We start from the raw sequence: 18,231 nt of genomic DNA, 5'->3' as shown, positions 1-18,231 counted from the left end.
ACCTCATATTATTATTTTTTGCTAAGGGAAAGAAAAAATATTTCTTTTTGTTTATCAGCTTGAAATTGTCAGTTACAAAATTTGATCATAAAACACATTCATGACATTGCTCCTGAGTTTCATGAGGCTAAAACCCACATTAAAAAACTCATGTTGTTCCATGCGGGATCTGTTTTTTTCCTTTTCTTAGAAAGGCTTAAACCTACGAGCAGCTCGAAGTTGTTGTATCCTCTTCTTGTCTTGCTCGAACTTACTCTGAAGCGCCAAGATTTCTGTCAACAAACAAGAAACACACAAAAACAAGAATCAATCATCAGAATAAGGGCAGTTTATGAGTAAGGATGCGTATAAAACGTAAGACGAACCAAATCGAAACTAACACAAACCAAGTTTGAAGCTTTGGATAGAGAAAGCCAAGACTTACCGTTGCGTTGTGCTTCTCGCCTTTGGAAACGGTAGAAACCATGAGCGACTGGCTCACTCTGTTTCTTCTTAGCGATCTTATCCTCCAAAGAAGCCTGAGAAAAGGATCCAACGGCTGTTCCAGATTCAGCTTCTGTTGACTTTTTCCTTCCTTTGTGATGGACGACCACAGTCCATCCACCTTCTGCAGCTTTAGCTTCTTTTTCTTGTTTCTCCTATTCAACACATGACAGCATTAGACAAAAACACTGTAGTCACTTAGACAACAGACATGAACGCTTAAAAATATAGGAGGGATAGGAGAACCTTTTCAAGGCGTTCGTCGTGAGCAGTCATGAAGTCATCAATTCTCTTTTGCAGCTCGTCTATACCAGGTCTACTCTCATAGTAATCAGTAACCCACTCTGCAGTATCAGAGAGGACTTATCAAGTTAAGACAGAAACAGATTGAGTTTTCATGCTTTTCTAAATGCAGCTAACAATGTGAGCATTCGTACTTTTCATTCCCTTTGTGCAATCCTCATCGCCTGAAGAAATTTCATAAACATCTTCTTCCTCTTCAATTTGATTCTCTTTCATAGAGGTCATGTCCATCTTTTTCTTCTTATTTGATTTCTTAGACTTGCCTACAAAAAACGATTCTCTGTTAAACAAGAACCCAAACAAGACAGTGACTGCACCAAACAGCTCTGTACTACTAGTTACTTATTTAAGATCGATTACGGCCATGCCAAACATAAACACCATTCATAAAAACCTCACATGAATATCATATGACAGAGTTAGATAGACAGTAAAGTTCACATAGTGATAAAAGAAAACATTATACGAAGAGTTAAAACTAGCTAAATTTCCATGCAAATGATTGAGAGAACTAACATGAGACAAACACAATATAACTAACATGGTAATGTACTACTCACCTTCTCTCTTCTGATTATCATCTTCAACTGAAGCCCTAGTTATTTCCTTAGCCTTCCTTTTCTTTTTTGTCTTGTTCATTTTGCTCTTCTTTTCTTCAACTTTCTCAGTCGAAATAGCTGTAACAAGAACCAAAGATACTAAACTCAATACCATAACCTAACAACTGAGTAGTTGAAGATTGCTCTGCCAAATTTAAAATAATTCACCTTCTAGATTCGGTTCGGTTATAGTATCAACATCACCTCCTTTCTCTTTTCTCTTCTTCATCTTCCCACTGAGCTTCCCATCAGCTGGGGAGCTATTTATTTCCTTACTCTTCTGAATCTTCTTCTTCTTTGTTTTAGGTTTCTCACTTGAAATAGCTGTAATCGAATCAAAAAAGGTACTAAATTCATCAGCAGAACACATCTTATAACTCTATTTCAAATTCATCAAAGCCAAAACATTCACCTTGAAGCTGTGAAGCCTGAGGTTGCTCGCTTAAGTCAACATTGCTCACTTTCTCTTTCTTCTTCCTCTGTATTTTTTTCCCAACTCTCTTCACATCAGTTACTTCTACCTTGGTTTCACCCCTCACTTCAATTATACAAACAAAAATTAGCAAAAGCAATTAACTTCTGCTTCACAAGATTGAACCTTTCGTAATTGAGTTCAATGTCATTCCAAATTAAACCTCTCAAGTTTCGAAATCAAACATGTTAACTCTAAGAACACAAATCTTAGTATACACAAACACCCGTAAACCTCATAAAATCAATTCAGAATCGTGAAACCCAATTAAGCAAGGAAGAAACAAACGTGACAAAATTAAACCTTACCGCCGTTAAGATTTCTCTTTTGAAGCTTTCTCGTCTCTTTCATCTTCTTTCTATCGGCGTCGACGGTCCCGGAAAAATTGGGATTAAGTCAGGCACGACGATGTTGTAAATTAGGGTTTTAGCTTTTTGTGAGGTTTTCGAGTGAAGCAGAGACAAAGGGTAAAGTTGTTAATAGTAGCACGAGGAGAGGACATGTACCTATTTTCAATAAACCGGTCCGTTCCCGGTTCTTAAGTTACATTCAATTCGGTTCGGTATTTTAATTTCGGCTGGTTACTGAACTACAATCTATTTGGTACAGAGTTCAAATTACTGTTATGAAATTCGGTTTCGTTTCGAATTTGCTTTCGGACAGATTCGGGTTTCAATTCGGATTTTCATAAACCGTCTCGTCCCCGGTTATTACTAAGCAATCGATTCGGTTCTGGTTTTAATTTCGGTTATTTACTCAATTATTGATAAATAATCCGGTCTGGTTCTTCTTCCGGAGAAATTCAAACCGGTTTAGGCCATTTCAAATCGTCGCTGCATGATTCTCTTCTCCGTTGCAACACCTGAGCACAAAACAATGGTGAATTTGTTGTCTACGAATCGAGAAGCTTTGATTGCACAAAGCATCTGTGGAGCTGTGTTGAAAGGAAACTGGAAAAATATTCTGAAACACAAAGCTGATTCTGGGTTATTGAAATCAGCGATAATCACACAGGTAATCTCAGAGCTTTCTTCGTATTCTGGTTATGGCGGAGCTTCTCTTTCATGGAGTTTCTATAGCTGGACTGATTCTTTACCAAGTTGTAAGCATAGTTTACAATCATCATGGGAAATGATTTTGATTCTCACGAAACACAAGCATTTCAAAACTGCACACCAACTGCTCGATAAATTGTCTCAGAGAGAACTTTTGTCATCTCCTCTGGTTTTGAGATCTTTAGTTGGAGGTGTTTCTGAAGACCCAGAAGTTTTATCTCACGTTTTTAGTTGGTTGATGATATTTTATGCTAAATCCGGGATGGTCAATAATTCGATTGCGGTGTTTGAGCAGATTAGGAGTTGTGGATTGAAACCTCATTTGCAGGCTTGTACTGTGTTACTGAGTAGTTTGGTGAAAGAGAGATTGACTGACACAGTTTGGAAGGTTTTCAAGAAGATGGTTAAGTTAGGTGTTGTGGCTAACATTCATGTTTATAATGTATTGGTTCATGCTTGTTCTAAATCTGGCGATTTTGAGAAAGCCGAGAAATTGTTAGGAGAGATGGAAGAAAAGGGTGTGTTTCCTGATCTTTTTACCTATAACACGTTGATCTCAGTGTATTGCAAAAAGGGTATGCATTACGAGGCTTTATCTGTGCAAGACAGGATGGAGAGAAGTGGGGTTGCTCCTGATATCGTCACTTATAACTCACTCATACATGGGTTTAGTAGAGAAGGTAGAATGAGGGAAGCGACGAGGCTATTTCGGGAGATCAAAGGCGTTGTTACGGCGAACCATGTTACTTATACTACTTTGATTGATGGATATTGTAGAATGAATGATATAGATGAAGCTTTGAGGTTACGCGAGGTAATGGAGTCAAGAGGGTTTTCTCCTGGAGTTGTCACTTACAACTCGATCCTTCATAAGTTATGTTTTGATGGAAGAATACGAGAAGCTAACCGGCTTTTGACTGAGATGAGTGGAAAAAAGATAGAACCTGATAACATCACCTGCAATACTTTGATCAACGCATATTGCAAAATTGGGGACATGGTATCAGCAGTGAAGGTAAAGAAGAAGATGATCGAATCGGGGCTAAAACTTGACATATATTCTTACAAGGCATTGATCCACGGGTTTTGTAAAGTGCTGGAACTGGACAATGCAAAGGAGGAACTGTTCTCTATGCTAGAGAAAGGCTTATCTCCAGGATATTCGTCCTATTCTTGGCTCGTGGATGGATTCTATAACCAGAACAAGCAAGAAGAAATCGCAAAACTACCAGAGGAGTTTGAGAAAAGAGGTCTTTGCCCTGATATTGCTCTATACAGAGGATTAATAAGAAGAATTTGTAAGTTAGAACAGGTGAATAACGCCAAAGTCTTGTTCGAGTCAATGGAAAAGAAGGGTTTGATGGGAGATAGCGTAATATACACTAGCATGGCGTATGCGTATTGGAGAACAGGGAATGTCACCGAAGCTTCTGCTTTGTTCGATAAAATGTACAATCGACGGATAATGGTAAACCTGAAACTGTATAAATCCATCAGTGCCTCGTACGCTGGTGATAAAGATGTTTTGAGATTCTTTTGGAGTCATGTAGGTGATAGATCTCTTATATCGAAGAGTATTTTACAGGAAATGAACAGAGGTGAATCCATGTATAAGCTCAGTACTGATCATGATCAATGTTAGTCTTTCAGGTCTCTTTGTTGTAGGTGACATATCAAATTTTATTGATGAATCATTTTCTCAACTAAACAGAACAGAAGTTACAAACAGTTTGGTTTGGAAACAAGATCCACTACTAATCTTGCTTTTGCTTGACAATGATCATAGAACAAGACTCCTTTCATGTATCCAAATCAACTTCAATCGTAGGAGATTTTTCAAGAAGAGAGCTTAGCTCAGTAACATAGCTTCCCAAGTCAGTTGTGGCATTAATACCTGAACCAGAACTCTTCTCTTCTCCTTGCTTTGTAGTCAAAGTTTCATAAAACCGCTTCATTGCTACTTCCGTTGAGAGAGCATGCACAGAAGTGTGTAATTTCTGAAACTTGTCTCTAGTTTCTTCTTCATCGATTAGCTTTTCTCTTAACTCATTCGGGAGAAAAGCCAGTGCACTTCAAAAAAAAAGGGCCAAAACAGAATTAAGTATATCTTCAAACACATTGCAGCAGCTCTTATGACTAATTTATTACTCTTATCTACCTGGAAACACCTCTAACAATACCAAACTTGTAGCCTGCAGTAACCGATTCCTTATAGCCAAAGTTATAACCTTCCTGAGCAATAGCTTCTTTACCAGCAGCAATCCCTTCACGGTATCCGGCCTGCGATTTCGATTTTACGAGAAAAGCCAGACATATAGAGAACTTGATCAAAACTGAAAACCAAATTTACAGAAGAGAGAATGATATATATAGTAAAAAAAAAAGAATACCGTGTGGAATTGCTCACGTCTCAACTTATTATCATTGTCCAAGACACGAGCTTCACTATATTCTTCATCTGAACTTCCATAAAATGGATTCCCTGAATCCTCAAGACCATGATCATTATTACCTAAACCAAAAAAAAGATGACTCTTGTCAAAAAACTTAGCAATACAGTAAAGTTCTCTAATCCTTAACAATCAAGCGAGCACACACATGATAGATTCCAATTCGTTTCTAAGCTAAGCCTCACTGAAACCTTTAACCTTATTTTTATCACATCTAATGGACAAACCGCGATTGCCCCTGAAAGTTCCCAAAATCAAGAACCCATCTCTATCTACACGAACCAAAAGAAAAACTTGGACAAAAAACACATAAATCGAACTAACCAGCGGTGGCGTTTGCAGCAACCTCTCTTATACTCCGGTAATCAAAAGCTGAGTTGCCATGTTCAATCATCTTAAGAACCCTTGAATCAACTCAATTTGGGATTAAGTCACGACGATGTTGTAAATTAGGGTTTTAGCTTTTTGTGAGGTTTTCGAGTGAAGCAGAGAGAAAGGGTAAAGTTGTTAATAGTAGCAAGAGGAGAGGAAATATACGTATTTTCGATAAACCGGTCCGTTCCCGGTTATTCAGTTACATTCAATTCGGTTCGGGATTTTAATTTCGGCTGGTTACTGAACTACAATCTATTTGGTACAGAGTTCAAATTACTGTTATGAAATTCGGTTTCGTTTCTAATTTTCTCCGGACAGATTCGGGTTTCAATTCGTCCCCGGTTTTAATTTCGGTTATTTACTCAATTATTGATAAATACTCTGGTCTGGTTCTTCTTCCGGAGAAATTCGAACCGGTTTAGGCCATTTCAAATCGTCGCAAAAAGTAAATCCATTTTTAAAAAAATAGAGGCAAATAAAAAGTCCACTGATGGATATACACCATCATACCAGGGATCGAGTTTCGCTCCTTACATATCTGTAGGGATTAGGCTAATGGTCCGGCCAGTTGTGGCCCAGTGTTGAAAAAAAAAGAGCAAAATCAATAATATTTTAGTATAAACTTGGTGTAGAGGTATAATATTAATAACAATGAAAGTTTTAAAAAGTTTTAAAATATTTTAAACTTTATATGTAGTTAATAACTATTCCCGTTTTACAACTCATCCCGTCATATATTCCCCAAAAAATTAAACCCAGGTTTATAGTCCCGTTTTTCGTAATTGGAATGTTATAATCTTATTTATAAAAATTCTGAACCATTATAAAAAAAATCTACTCGATATGGGATGTTGTACATATGCTAAATATATGTCCGTTTTAAAATTTTGAAATTGCAATATATGCGAAAAAATTTGTTTTTTTATTATACATATGTTTTATGTAATAAAATAAATTAAAACAAATAAGATTATATAAATTATTTGGAGAAATATTTGAGAAAAGGTGGAAAATAATAAATGATATTATATTTATTAGGAAGTGAGTTTTGGGATTATATTTAAAATGATTATTATTAGTTTTAAAAATTTTAACAAAATAATTAATGTCAATGGCATAGCCTTGTAAATAATTTCCAACTCCCAAATGTTTTTCAAAAATATCTGCAAAAATGTTAATATAGAATACCAACAGGTACATATTTTGGGAGAAAAATAAATAAAAATAACAATCATAGACAACGGATACAGCTTGGTACAGCATTGAGTCGTTTATTGTATTGATGCTTGTATAATGCTTTTAAGAGGGTTTGAGTTTCTTTTGTTACTTGGAATGATTGATGGAATTGTTGATTAATATAGTTGGTTTATTGGATTGTCAAATTAATGTTTTTCGCTGGTTTGATTGATTATGGTTGGCTTGATCTGGTTTAATTAATTTAAATATGATTTAGTCTGGTTTAAATTAATTGGGTTAAACCGGTTGCATGATTAAAAATTAAAAAAATTTGGGTTGGATCTTTTCAGTTGATATCTTGATGATATCACAGTACTATTGTAGGCAAATTTCTATGTCATATCTCTAATATCTGAAAAATTATGATCTATCTACAATTTTTCTTTTGAAACATAAAATTATTTAGTTTGGTTTGGTCTAGTAAAATCCGATTCTTGTAATTTCAGGAAATTTCTTACTCTATTTCCTAAGTCATGATAACCAAAACCTCTGATGTAATTGGTGAGGTAACGTTGTGTTGTACGCCAATCTCATGACATAGAAAATAGAAGTCCACTCACTAAACTTGCTTGCGTAGAAGTAGAGTCTCTCTCTGCTTATCAAGAACCATTTGATGAATTTGTGGTAGAAGTAATCAAAACCGTCTCAAATTTGTGGAGAAAATTTTAGTTTGAATTTCTCATCGTGTAGTAAAGATAAAACTATATATAAGCTATATACATTATGGACAAAAACACGTTACAATTAAGTGTTTAAAAGATTACAAGTGAGTGCATGCATAAGATCAGTACTGATCATGATCAATGTTAGACTTTTGAGTCTCTTGTTTGGGGGTGACAGATCAAATTTTATTGATGAATCATTTTCTCAACTAATGCTTCTAAGAGGATTCAACATCAAATCCTAAGAAGATGGACGCATGCCTTGCAATAACGTTTGAATTAATCAAATAAAAAACAGTACTAAAACTTAAAGACGAGATTCACAATCATTAGAACGAGTCAATCGAGCTAAATATAACTCTGATCTGAACTAAATATGGATTCAATCATCCTAATCTTCCTCTTGCTCCGGAACACCTCATATTTGCCAACACTTCGATGACAAGTGTCTGAATATGAAAGCTTCATCAGAGCTATATAAACAATGGAACCTTTAAGGGAAACTCATAACTCAAATTCAATCCCATAAACACACTTTGATTCAAAGCAAAAACTTATCTCTCAGTTACTCGAAAATGTCAAGCAACTCCCAGAACATTAGCTTCCAAGCCGGCCAAGCCAAAGGCCAAACTCAGGTAACCTTTACAAGAGCTGACCCAAAACTTTTGGTCATGCATGATAATGTAACTTTTTATATGAACTGGTTGATGCATTGGTGGTTCAGGAGAAGGCTAGCACCATGATGGACAAGGCTAGCAATGCTGCCCAATCTGCCAAGGAGTCTCTCCAAGAGGTTTGTCAAATCCAAATAACCTAAATTATATAAGAATTCTTATAAAGAACTTTGATATATGTTAATTGTTTCATGTGTATGTATATATATAGACTGGCCAGCAGATTAAGGAGAAGGCACAAGGAGCTACTGAATCAGTGAAGAATGCTACTGGCATGAACAAATGAAGACAATCATCATATGATTTATGATGCTACTTTATTTTTTTGACGAATAAAAACAAATAATTTATTTTTGGAACCTAATTATTTAGGTTTGATAGTTTGATTATTCAGACTGTTTGTTTTTTTTTTCTTTTTAAAAATAAATATTACAACTTGTATTGGATTTTGATTCTGCTTGTTATCTCATGATCATGTATTCTTTGTGATCTTTTTTTCAATTTTAGACTTTCCTCATATATATATCAGCAATTTCATATTATCAAAAAAAAAAAATTATTTCTGCTTTCAAATTAGTTGAAACCTGCGTCCTAACACCATTGAGCAATCTATCCCAGCAGAATGTATATTTATAATTAGTTATTGTTGGGAAAAAATATCATTAACCAAGAAACAAAAACCAATTCTAAACTGAAATGTAAAAATGGGTTCCAAACAAAAATTTATAAACCGGTTGGTTTTGTTGATTGGAAAACCATTGAAAACAAATCCAAACTATATAACTAGTGTACCATAACCATACCGAATAGACTAAATTAAAACTTCATACAATTCTAGATTTTATATGAGCTATAGACTATAAAACAAAAATTATTAATAATACATTTCCGTGCCTCGAATCAAATCGAACCAAACCAAATTTCTATTAATTTACGTTAATATTTTCAAATAAAATTCAAACCAATGACAGTGAGAAAAAAATAAATTTATATGTCTTGTAAAAAAAGCTCAATGGAATCAACATTATTTAAGAAAAATATAAGTATTAACTTCACAAACACAAAGGGATATAAGCTTGATAAGAAAAGCGAGACAAGAATATCTCAAGTGTTCAAGAAAGAATAAATCCTTTTTAGGACAAAAACTCATAAGAGCAACTTGGCATCTAACTTCTGTGCACACTTTTTGGTAAAACCATATATTATAAACAAACTACACAAACTCGAGAAGCAAAGAGGGAAGATCATCAGAGAGTTCAAGATCATCAGAGAGTTCAAGATCAACGAGGAAATGAGTCTTGATAGCAATTCAATGGTCCCTGTTAACTCCGGGTTAGATAACTTGAACTCTCCTGTTCTCTCAAAGATTAGTGCGTGGGGAGTAATGTTTGGCCTTTTTGCGCTTTCATTGATCGCCATGGCTTATGCTTGTTACCACAAGCAAAACGATTCGAGTTCTTGCATCGACGAGCAAGAGAAATCAGGGAAGAAGCAAGTGTTGAAGCCATTAGATATGGAACCAAAGATTGTTGTTATAATGGCTGGTAATGAAAACCCTACCTTCTTAGCCAAGCCAGCTAAGATCAATGCATGAACAATATTGTCTGAAAATAATCATGTTCCAAAATCGCTAGATTAGTGTTTTGTTTTTCTTCACCATTTATGTATATCCTTGACTAGTATTCTGCTCTCAATTATTTAAACTCGATTAATTCATTTTAGTTGATAAACATTTATTATTTGTTTCTTTGTTTAACTTGTCAAGAAGAACATATTTTGTAAAATTCTATACCAGCCAAAACATATCGAGTCTGGGTTTTGTATAAAACTTCCGGACTGTTTTATTTTGTGTGAGGAACCTTTGGTTGAGGATAGTGGGCTAGCGCATGATGCTGTAATTGCATCTAATGCGAATCACATTCCCATTCACAATTCTAACTAATTGCATCGCTTTCACTCCCGCACTTCAATTGCAAGGGCACCCGAGCCATTCGAGGTCTAATTGTGGCATGCCTACCCCTCGGAAAAATATGAAATGTATGTGTTTCCAAGGTTTTTAGGACTCCTGATAAGGACCAATTTGATTAGAAGAAGAAGAAGAATTAGAATCCGAAAAATGGTGGATCTTCGTGTCTAATAAAAGCTTAATAAATGTTATATGTGTCAAATTCTATATCATGTACAATTTCTATCATATAAAAATTCTCATATTTGCTAAAGACATAAGCTTTCCCTTAACAATAGAACTCTTTTCTCTATATGCAAATTGAGAATGTACAAACAAGCATTATCTTTATTATGTATATAACTCACCTTTATGTTGTTTCTGAAACTTGCAAAATTGCGATATATATGTCTTCAAAAAAACCACTTGTTGTTTACTAAATCTAAAATTACTATATATTTCTTACATTTTTTTTTTAATAATTACGTTTTTCATACGTGCACTTTAAAAATCATATTACAAACCTACTAATATAGAAAGAAACTTAAATAGTCAAATGTTTAAAAATATTCCAGACTTACGATATTTAATAAGCCCTATTAATAATTGGGAAATTAATATCAATGAAAGCCTATCCTACATATTTTTATTTATTGATTTTTTTTAACACGTTTTATATATTGATTTATTATGTATCATTATTAGTATTATCACGTTTTTTCTCGATTTGTTTAGCAACTTTAATTATTTGGTCAACTTTTACAAATTATACGCAACATTTAAACTAACATTTTTCCCCCACTCCTAACGCATGATAAATTATCTTATTAACACTTATGACCTGTTCCAACCTTGATTAAATATGCAAGTCAATCAAAGTTCTATCATATCTTTAAGGATATATCATATACAGTATGTATTGAAACTTGGACTGCCAACATTTTACGAGATTAAAGATAGTGAGTATCCATAAACACATAGTCATGTCAACATCTTCTCAGTCATCGTACCCGATGAGCGGTGGTGAAGATCAACACAGTTACATCCATAATTCTTCATACCAAGTATGTAATGTAATCAATATATGTATATGATGGTTTTGTTATTATGTTGTTTTTGTAATGATGACCATACATTTATTTATACAGAAAGCAGTTATAGATGGATTTGAAGAAAAGGCAAGGCAAAATATTTTAGAAAAATTCGATCTCTTGAATCTGAATCCCCATCTTAGTACTTTTAGGATTGTTGATTTTGGTTGTTCTATTGGTCCTAACACGTTTCATGCAGTTCAAAATATTATTGATACTGTGAAACTCAAACACCTTAAAGAAAGTCAAGAAAATAGTCTTGTGCCACTCGAGTTCCAAGTATGCTTCAATGATCAGCCCAACAATGACTTCAACACACTCTTTAGAACATTACCTTCTTCCTTTGGACAAGAATATCTCTCGATGGGAGTTCCAGGCTCTTTCTATGGCCGAGTGTTACCAAGAAATAGCATCCACATTGGATACACTTCTTACACGACTCACTGGTTGTCCAAAGTTCCGGAACACGTATGTGACAAGAAATCTTCAGCTTGGAACAGAAGTTACATTCATTGTAATTATTTGATAGAAGAAGTCACCAATGCTTACAAGATCCAGTTCACAAAAGACATGAGCCTCTTTCTTGAAGCTAGAGCCGAAGAACTTGTCCCTGGAGGATTGATGATCGTGTTAGGAGAATGTTTTCCCGATGATGTGGCTATGTATGAGACATGGTCAGGTATTGTGTTAGACACAATTGGTGATTGTCTCCTCGATATGGCTACATCGGTAAGATATAACGTTTCATACAATTTTTTTTTTCTCTTTTTCAAATCCAATGCATGCATCATTATTACATTTTTTGAGGTCCCAATCAAGAGCTTATAAGAACAATAGACTTTAAACATTTTTTCCATATATTTCATCATAAGATGTTATGAGTATTTATACATATTAAGGGTGAGCTATCTAGATCCTAAGAATATAGGAGATATACATGAATCAAAGATTTAACATAATCTATCGAAACCACTAACAGATCACGTATGATATTCTCATCGTTTCGATCCTTATCTTAGTCGACAGCGGTTTACTTCGGTTATGTTCTCATCAGACGCCTAGATCATATATTTCGTTGGATGTTTCTTCATGGAGAAACTAGTAATAACCATAATGAAGTCTATTTTCTTACCTTTTGTAGGGAGCAACGACACAAGAAAAGATCGATTTGTTTAGCATGCCAGTGTATTTTCCTCAATATAGTGAACTGAAAAGAGCCATTGAGCAAAACAAAAACTTTACAATTGAGATGATGGAGACTACAAGCCATCCATTGGAGGATAAGCAATTAACCAATGACTTCATCGTTTCCATGTTTCGAGCCTTTCTCTCTTCGATTATAGAAACACATTTTGGAGATGGTGTGGTCAATGAACTATTCTATCGACTTGATAAGAAACTCTCTAAGTACCCTATTGATTTTGATAAGTGTAAGAAAAAAATGGTCTATTATATAGTTCTTAAACGAAAATAAACATTGAGATTATCATATCTTGTTATGTTTCTTCAAACCCTGATCAGTATTATTTCCATCCTTTGTAAGCATTTCAAAAATTTGTCTTCTTTATTTTTAGGTTATGATATATGTTCTTCCATTGTGAATTGTAATTTAACATTTATCATAATAACAATATAAGGAAAAAATATGTAAACGGTAAGGTGTTGTTCTGTTGTTCTGTACGTACACTTACACGTAGTGATCGAGTTACGACACCAAATAAAGGATTAATTGAGATTTTAGTACATTTTTAAAACATAATTATAGAACTCGTTCATTCACTATTCGTTATTAGCAAACTAATACATTTTTTCTATTAATTATTAGCAAATTAATATTATAGAATATGTAATGTTTTATGATTAAATATATATTAAAATTAGCAAGCTACTATACTTTAAAAATAAATGTAAACTGTTACATGAGACTGAGACCATACAGTTTTGTTCAAAATGATAAGTATAAGAGATAGACAACAAAATAAAGATATATATATGTTTGACAAAAAAAAAGATATATATATATATATATATATTTTTCTAAAAGGCTTAACAAAATAAAGATATATTGATAATGAATATGTATTTATAAGTATGTCATTCTCTTTTATGTTATAAGCAGAATAGCAAATTCTAAGACAATTTAAGGCAATTTTTATACTTGTTGGTCAATCAGACATCTTTAATACATAACTTTAAATAATCTAGTAAAAGTTGGAAAATATGTTAGAATTCGTGGGAGATTTATCATAAACCATTCTCACCGCAGCTGTAATTACTGATTTATAATATTGTTGAAATTTTGAAGTTTAGAAAAATAGTTTTTGTAGTTTAAATGCATTAAATTCCGGTTGATATATTAAAATGTGTGTTTACAGTTATTGTAAGATTTTATAAAAGTTGAAAGTTTTGAATTAACTCTTTTTTTTGTAAGTTTAGGATTCTTATATGTTTAGCAATTCAAATTAGAATAATCAATATATGTATTACATCGTTGTGTATTTATTATACCGTTCTGGCTTTCACGTTCAAAAACAAAACATATTCATGCAAACTTTAGAGATTAGCTGATAATGGTTATTGACTTACTGTGTAACCACCGAACACATCTAAGTGCGTTTTCTCTATTTCAAGAAACAGAGCTTCTTCTTCTAGAAGAAAAATCAATAATTATACAATTTTAATAATAGTATATAATTGTTTCTTGACTTTATGATATACAGTCTGTATCTTATAAAAGAAATTGAAATATCACAATCAACTATATAATTGTTTATTTATGTATCATTATCTGCACGTTTTTATATGTTTTTTTTGGTCAAATTTTGTCTTTATATGCTACATATTATTAAAAGATTGTAAGCAACATTTAATTCTTATTTCTACCCACAAAAAATAAAGTTTATATATATATATATATATATATTTTTTGGCCGACAAAAAAAATCTTATTTTTTTTACCACTTCTTGCGCATGGTAATTATTTAATTATATGTGCTAAGTGCTGTTTAATTATGATATTTGCTTATAAATGTTGAAACTTAGACTACCAACATCTTCAGAGAAACATGCCAACATTTTCTCAGTCGCACCCGATGAGCGGCGGTGATGATCAACATAGTTACATCCATAATTCTTCATACCAAGTATGTAATTTTGAATTCATATATATATATATATACTTTTTGTAAACTAAATCTTCATATTACAGAGTACTTATGATGATTTTGCTAAATCCTAGATATGAAATTTTGTTAACTTATAGAGGTATTAATTTATTTATAACTTAATAATTTTTAAATTATTGATTAATTATGATGAGGATTTTCTATTTTCATATTTTTTGAAAACATTCCAATACAAGTTTTATTAAAAAAATAATTATTTATAGTTCTTATATATTTTTGATTTACAGTTTCGTGTTCTTGTTGGAGATGAGTTTCAACAAAAAAAAAATTAAAGAATAAAAAGTAAACACTACTAGAATTAACCCAATTTTACTAGAGGATGCAAATTAATGAAACTGCGTTTTCACCTCGAATTCTAATGTAATTTTTAAATTATCATAAATATATAGGGAACTTATCCCCTCTTGTTCACCAAAAAAAAACCTTGCATTGATGATGACCTAAGAACGAATAAATTTTATTGATGAATATTAATATTTCGAGTATTGATTATAGAGGTTTTACCTTATATACATAAGGTTGTAATTAGAATGTTGTGATTACTTCTAGCACACGTAATAACAAACATATATTTGTGATACAGAAAGCTGCCATAGATGTGGTTGAAGAAAAGACAAAACAATACATTTTAGAAAAGCTCGATCTCCTGAATCTGAATCCCGATCTAAGTACTTTTACGATTGCTGATTATGGCTGTTCTATTGGCCCTAACACGTTTCATGCTGTTCAAAATATTATTGAGGCTGTGAAACTCAAACACCTTAAAGAAAGTCAAGAAAATAGTCTTGTGCCTCTCGAGTTCCAAGTTTGCTTTAGTGATCAGCCCAGCAATGACTTCAACACACTCTTTAGAACTCTACCTCCTTCCTTTAGACAAGAATACTTCTCGGTGGGAGTGCCAGGCTCTTTCTATGGCCGAGTGTTACCAAGAAATAGCATCCACATCGGTAACACTTCCTTCACGACTCACTGGCTTTCCAAAGTTCCGGAACAAGTTCTTGACAAGAAATCTCCAGCTTGGAAAAAACATTATATTCATTGTAATGATTCGATAGAAGCAGTTACCAATGCTTTTATGGTCCAGTACACAAAAGACATGAGCCTCTTTCTTAAAGCTCGAGCCGAAGAACTTGTTTCCGGAGGATTGATGATTGTGTTAGGATTTTGTTTGCCTGATGGTGTGGCCATGTATGAGACATGGCCAGGTATTGTGAAGGATGCCATAAGTGATTGTCTTCAAGATATGGCCACATTGGTAAGATATATTCTGAATTTTATTAGTTTGTTTGTTAATTATTATCCAATTCAATGCATCATATATAGTTTTTATTGCCTAGATGATATATATTGTTTCATGCTTAGGGTCATGAGAAATTGGTTACAAATATATCAATATTATTTAATACCAACATTATTTTCTTTTTTCCATTGTAGGGAATAACAACTCATGAAAAGATCGACATGTTCAGCTTGCCTTTGTATTTTCCTCAGTTTAGTGAAATGAAAAGAGTGATTGAGCAAAACGAAAGTTTTACAATTGAGCTGATGGAGACAGTAAGCCATCCATTGGAAGCTGTGAAGCTAAGCGACAACTTCATCACTTCCATGTATCGAGCCCTTCTCTCTATATTTATAGAAAAACATTTTGGAATCGGTGAGGTCGATGAGCTATTCAATCGACTTGCTAAGAAACTCTCCGACCACCCGATCGACTTCGAAAAGTGTAAGAAACAAATGGTATATTATGTCGTTCTTAAGAAAAAGTGACTATTGAAATTATCCATATCGTTATGTATTGTTCAAATCCTCATTGTTATACCTTTCCTTTGTAACTATTCCTTTGTGTTATCATTTATCATGGTAGCAATATAAGGAATACAATATGTAAACTATATAATAAAGACATGTATTTTATTTTTCAACAATACTTGTACAATAAAGGAAGGTAAACAACATGAGTACACCACTAGCCACTTGACCACACTTCCAAAGGAAATGTTGGTTTAAGATCTCGTCAATCGGATCCATCCAAATGAGAAGGCCTTAAGACCATCCTTAATGCTAAGATTTTTAGGAGTATCTTATCCTAAGATTTGCAAAAACAAATATCGTATATAAGATATCTTTTTCGCAAATCTTAGATTTTTGCATTAAGGATGCCCTAATAAATTGTCCGAAGCCGTTCAAGAATATTAATACAAGCGAGGGGAAGATTAAAAATCCACGAGTAGTAGAAGTCCATTGAATTTGGATATAGAAGTCCAGACTAATCAAGAAACTATCTCCAACATATTACAATGTATATATTTTTTTTCATTTATACAGTCATAAATTGGTACTTAATTATGTTGGAATTATGAAGACTAATTGATTGCCATAATTTTATTTTTATTTCATTCCATAAGGCCATAAGTAATAAAATCTATTAATTATGAATTTCAAATCCACTAGTAATACTTTTTTTTATTTATCAATAGTAATACTTTCTTTAAACCAACTAATAATGACATCAAATCCACTTTAACCTCATTAAAAAGTCATTGAACTTTAAAAATCCACTAGTAATTCAAATCCATTAAAAGCTTTGTTCGATAAATCAATCTAAGTTTAAGATTATTATATGCATAACAATTCGTATTACAATAATAAAATAAGAGTGTTTGGCTAAAACAAATAAATGAAAATATAATAAAATATTGTTTATAGTTGTGAGCTTAACACATTAATAAAGCATCTCACCAAAATATATAAATATATATAAGCATCAAAGAATATTTTTGTATATAGAAACCTAAATAGTAGAAGTAGTTTCACTATGTCTTCTATTTCGGTATTTGCAACACCAAACACATAGAAAAGCTAACGCGAGGATGACCAAGATCGACGCAACTGCTATGATCACTTCCACGAAACCAGCCTCCATATTTTTTCACCACACTCTTCAAAACTTTTTCTTCTTTCTCTTTTTTTTTTTCTTTTTTTTTTCTTTGATTTCTTGGGGGATGCAAAATTATACTTATATATATGTACATGTATAATATTTGTTTCAAGATAAAAAATTTTATTTTTGTAAATAAATCGCTGAAAATTGTAAGTTTTACATAAGAAAATAAATATGGACTAGATATGTTTTGGAAAATGTACATTTAGTTATTAAGGAGCATTAACTAGGAAATAAAAGATAAATTTACATTTTAATGTAATAAATCTGACTGTATTTGGAAGAAGACAAAAGAAAAATTATATTTTATGGTACTAAATCTGACTGTATCTTATGGAAAAGGTTGAGATATGTCAATCAACTATATGTTTTTTTTTGTTTTTTTTTTTTGGTATTATTTTATACATTTGGTCAAAAAAAAAAATTCATTAGTATATATGCTATTTTAAAACTGTACGCAACATTAAATTCTTATTTTTTACCCCACTCCCAGGCCTAACGCATGGTAACTATTAATTATTAAATGTTGTTCTAATCCAACCATGTTTAATTATGATATTCTCAAAAATTCTCTATAAATATTAGTATAACTTTACACTGCCAACATTTTAAGAGAAACGTGTCAACATTTTAAGAGAAACATGTCAACATTTTCTCAATCGTATCCGATGAGCGGCGGTGATGATCAACACAGTTACATCCATAATTCTACATACCAGGTATGTAATTCTGAATTCATATATATATATATATATATATA

The 18,231-nt window shown here is 32.7% G+C and overlaps 8 protein-coding genes across 8 annotated transcripts in view; 6 read left to right on the top strand and 2 right to left on the bottom strand.

The window, feature by feature from the left end:
- Positions 1-30: 30 nt before the first annotated feature.
- LOC17880098 (kinesin-II 95 kDa subunit) lies at positions 31-2,308 on the bottom strand. Its single transcript, XM_006284055.2, has 8 exons — positions 2,166-2,308; positions 1,798-1,923; positions 1,554-1,709; positions 1,347-1,463; positions 921-1,049; positions 730-827; positions 425-638; positions 31-272 (listed from the first exon to the last, which is right to left on the bottom strand). The coding sequence occupies exons 1-8, from the start codon at positions 2,206-2,208 to the stop codon at positions 187-189; spliced, it is 969 nt and encodes a 322-aa protein (XP_006284117.1). The 5' UTR covers positions 2,209-2,308; the 3' UTR covers positions 31-186.
- A 388-nt stretch (positions 2,309-2,696) lies between these two features.
- On the top strand, positions 2,697-4,576 carry LOC17878496 (pentatricopeptide repeat-containing protein At5g38730). The gene has a single exon (XM_006282879.2). The coding sequence runs from the start codon at positions 2,734-2,736 to the stop codon at positions 4,552-4,554; it is 1,821 nt and encodes a 606-aa protein (XP_006282941.1). The 5' UTR covers positions 2,697-2,733; the 3' UTR covers positions 4,555-4,576.
- LOC17880338 lies at positions 4,568-5,848 on the bottom strand. The gene is made up of 4 exons (XM_006284508.2): positions 5,687-5,848; positions 5,303-5,424; positions 5,071-5,192; positions 4,568-4,982 (listed from the first exon to the last, which is right to left on the bottom strand). The coding sequence occupies exons 1-4, from the start codon at positions 5,754-5,756 to the stop codon at positions 4,712-4,714; spliced, it is 585 nt and encodes a 194-aa protein (XP_006284570.1). The 5' UTR covers positions 5,757-5,848; the 3' UTR covers positions 4,568-4,711.
- A 2,312-nt stretch (positions 5,849-8,160) lies between these two features.
- On the top strand, positions 8,161-8,793 carry LOC17878988 (late embryogenesis abundant protein 2). Its single transcript, XM_006282889.2, has 3 exons — positions 8,161-8,270; positions 8,360-8,428; positions 8,521-8,793. Exons 1-3 carry the CDS (start codon positions 8,211-8,213, stop codon positions 8,593-8,595), a joined length of 204 nt encoding a protein of 67 aa, XP_006282951.1. The 5' UTR covers positions 8,161-8,210; the 3' UTR covers positions 8,596-8,793.
- A 716-nt stretch (positions 8,794-9,509) lies between these two features.
- Positions 9,510-10,003, top strand: LOC17879384 (protein GLUTAMINE DUMPER 7). The gene has a single exon (XM_006284767.2). The coding sequence runs from the start codon at positions 9,601-9,603 to the stop codon at positions 9,901-9,903; it is 303 nt and encodes a 100-aa protein (XP_006284829.1). The 5' UTR covers positions 9,510-9,600; the 3' UTR covers positions 9,904-10,003.
- A 1,234-nt stretch (positions 10,004-11,237) lies between these two features.
- Positions 11,238-12,838, top strand: LOC17879668 (probable S-adenosylmethionine-dependent methyltransferase At5g38780). The gene is made up of 3 exons (XM_006285860.2): positions 11,238-11,318; positions 11,403-12,074; positions 12,487-12,838. The coding sequence occupies exons 1-3, from the start codon at positions 11,238-11,240 to the stop codon at positions 12,817-12,819; spliced, it is 1,086 nt and encodes a 361-aa protein (XP_006285922.1). The 3' UTR covers positions 12,820-12,838.
- Positions 12,839-14,410: 1,572 nt separating this feature from the next.
- On the top strand, positions 14,411-16,431 carry LOC17879399 (probable S-adenosylmethionine-dependent methyltransferase At5g38780). The gene is made up of 3 exons (XM_006286200.2): positions 14,411-14,488; positions 15,114-15,785; positions 15,965-16,431. The coding sequence occupies exons 1-3, from the start codon at positions 14,411-14,413 to the stop codon at positions 16,295-16,297; spliced, it is 1,083 nt and encodes a 360-aa protein (XP_006286262.1). The 3' UTR covers positions 16,298-16,431.
- Positions 16,432-18,098: 1,667 nt separating this feature from the next.
- Positions 18,099-18,231, top strand: part of LOC17877494 (probable S-adenosylmethionine-dependent methyltransferase At5g38780) — a 1,778-nt gene continuing 1,645 nt past the window's right edge. The window contains exon 1 of the mRNA XM_006286264.2: positions 18,099-18,190. Within this exon, the coding sequence (XP_006286326.2) occupies positions 18,113-18,190 (78 nt within the window). The 5' untranslated portion in view covers positions 18,099-18,112. The remainder of the gene's footprint in view (positions 18,191-18,231) is intronic.

Source organism: Capsella rubella, unplaced genomic scaffold, assembly GCF_000375325.1.
Source record: "Capsella rubella cultivar Monte Gargano unplaced genomic scaffold, Caprub1_0 scaffold_7, whole genome shotgun sequence".
Classification (NCBI taxonomy): domain Eukaryota; kingdom Viridiplantae; phylum Streptophyta; class Magnoliopsida; order Brassicales; family Brassicaceae; genus Capsella; species Capsella rubella.
Note: the sequence above shows the minus strand (reverse complement) of the source record. Positions and strands in the feature narration are given on the sequence as shown.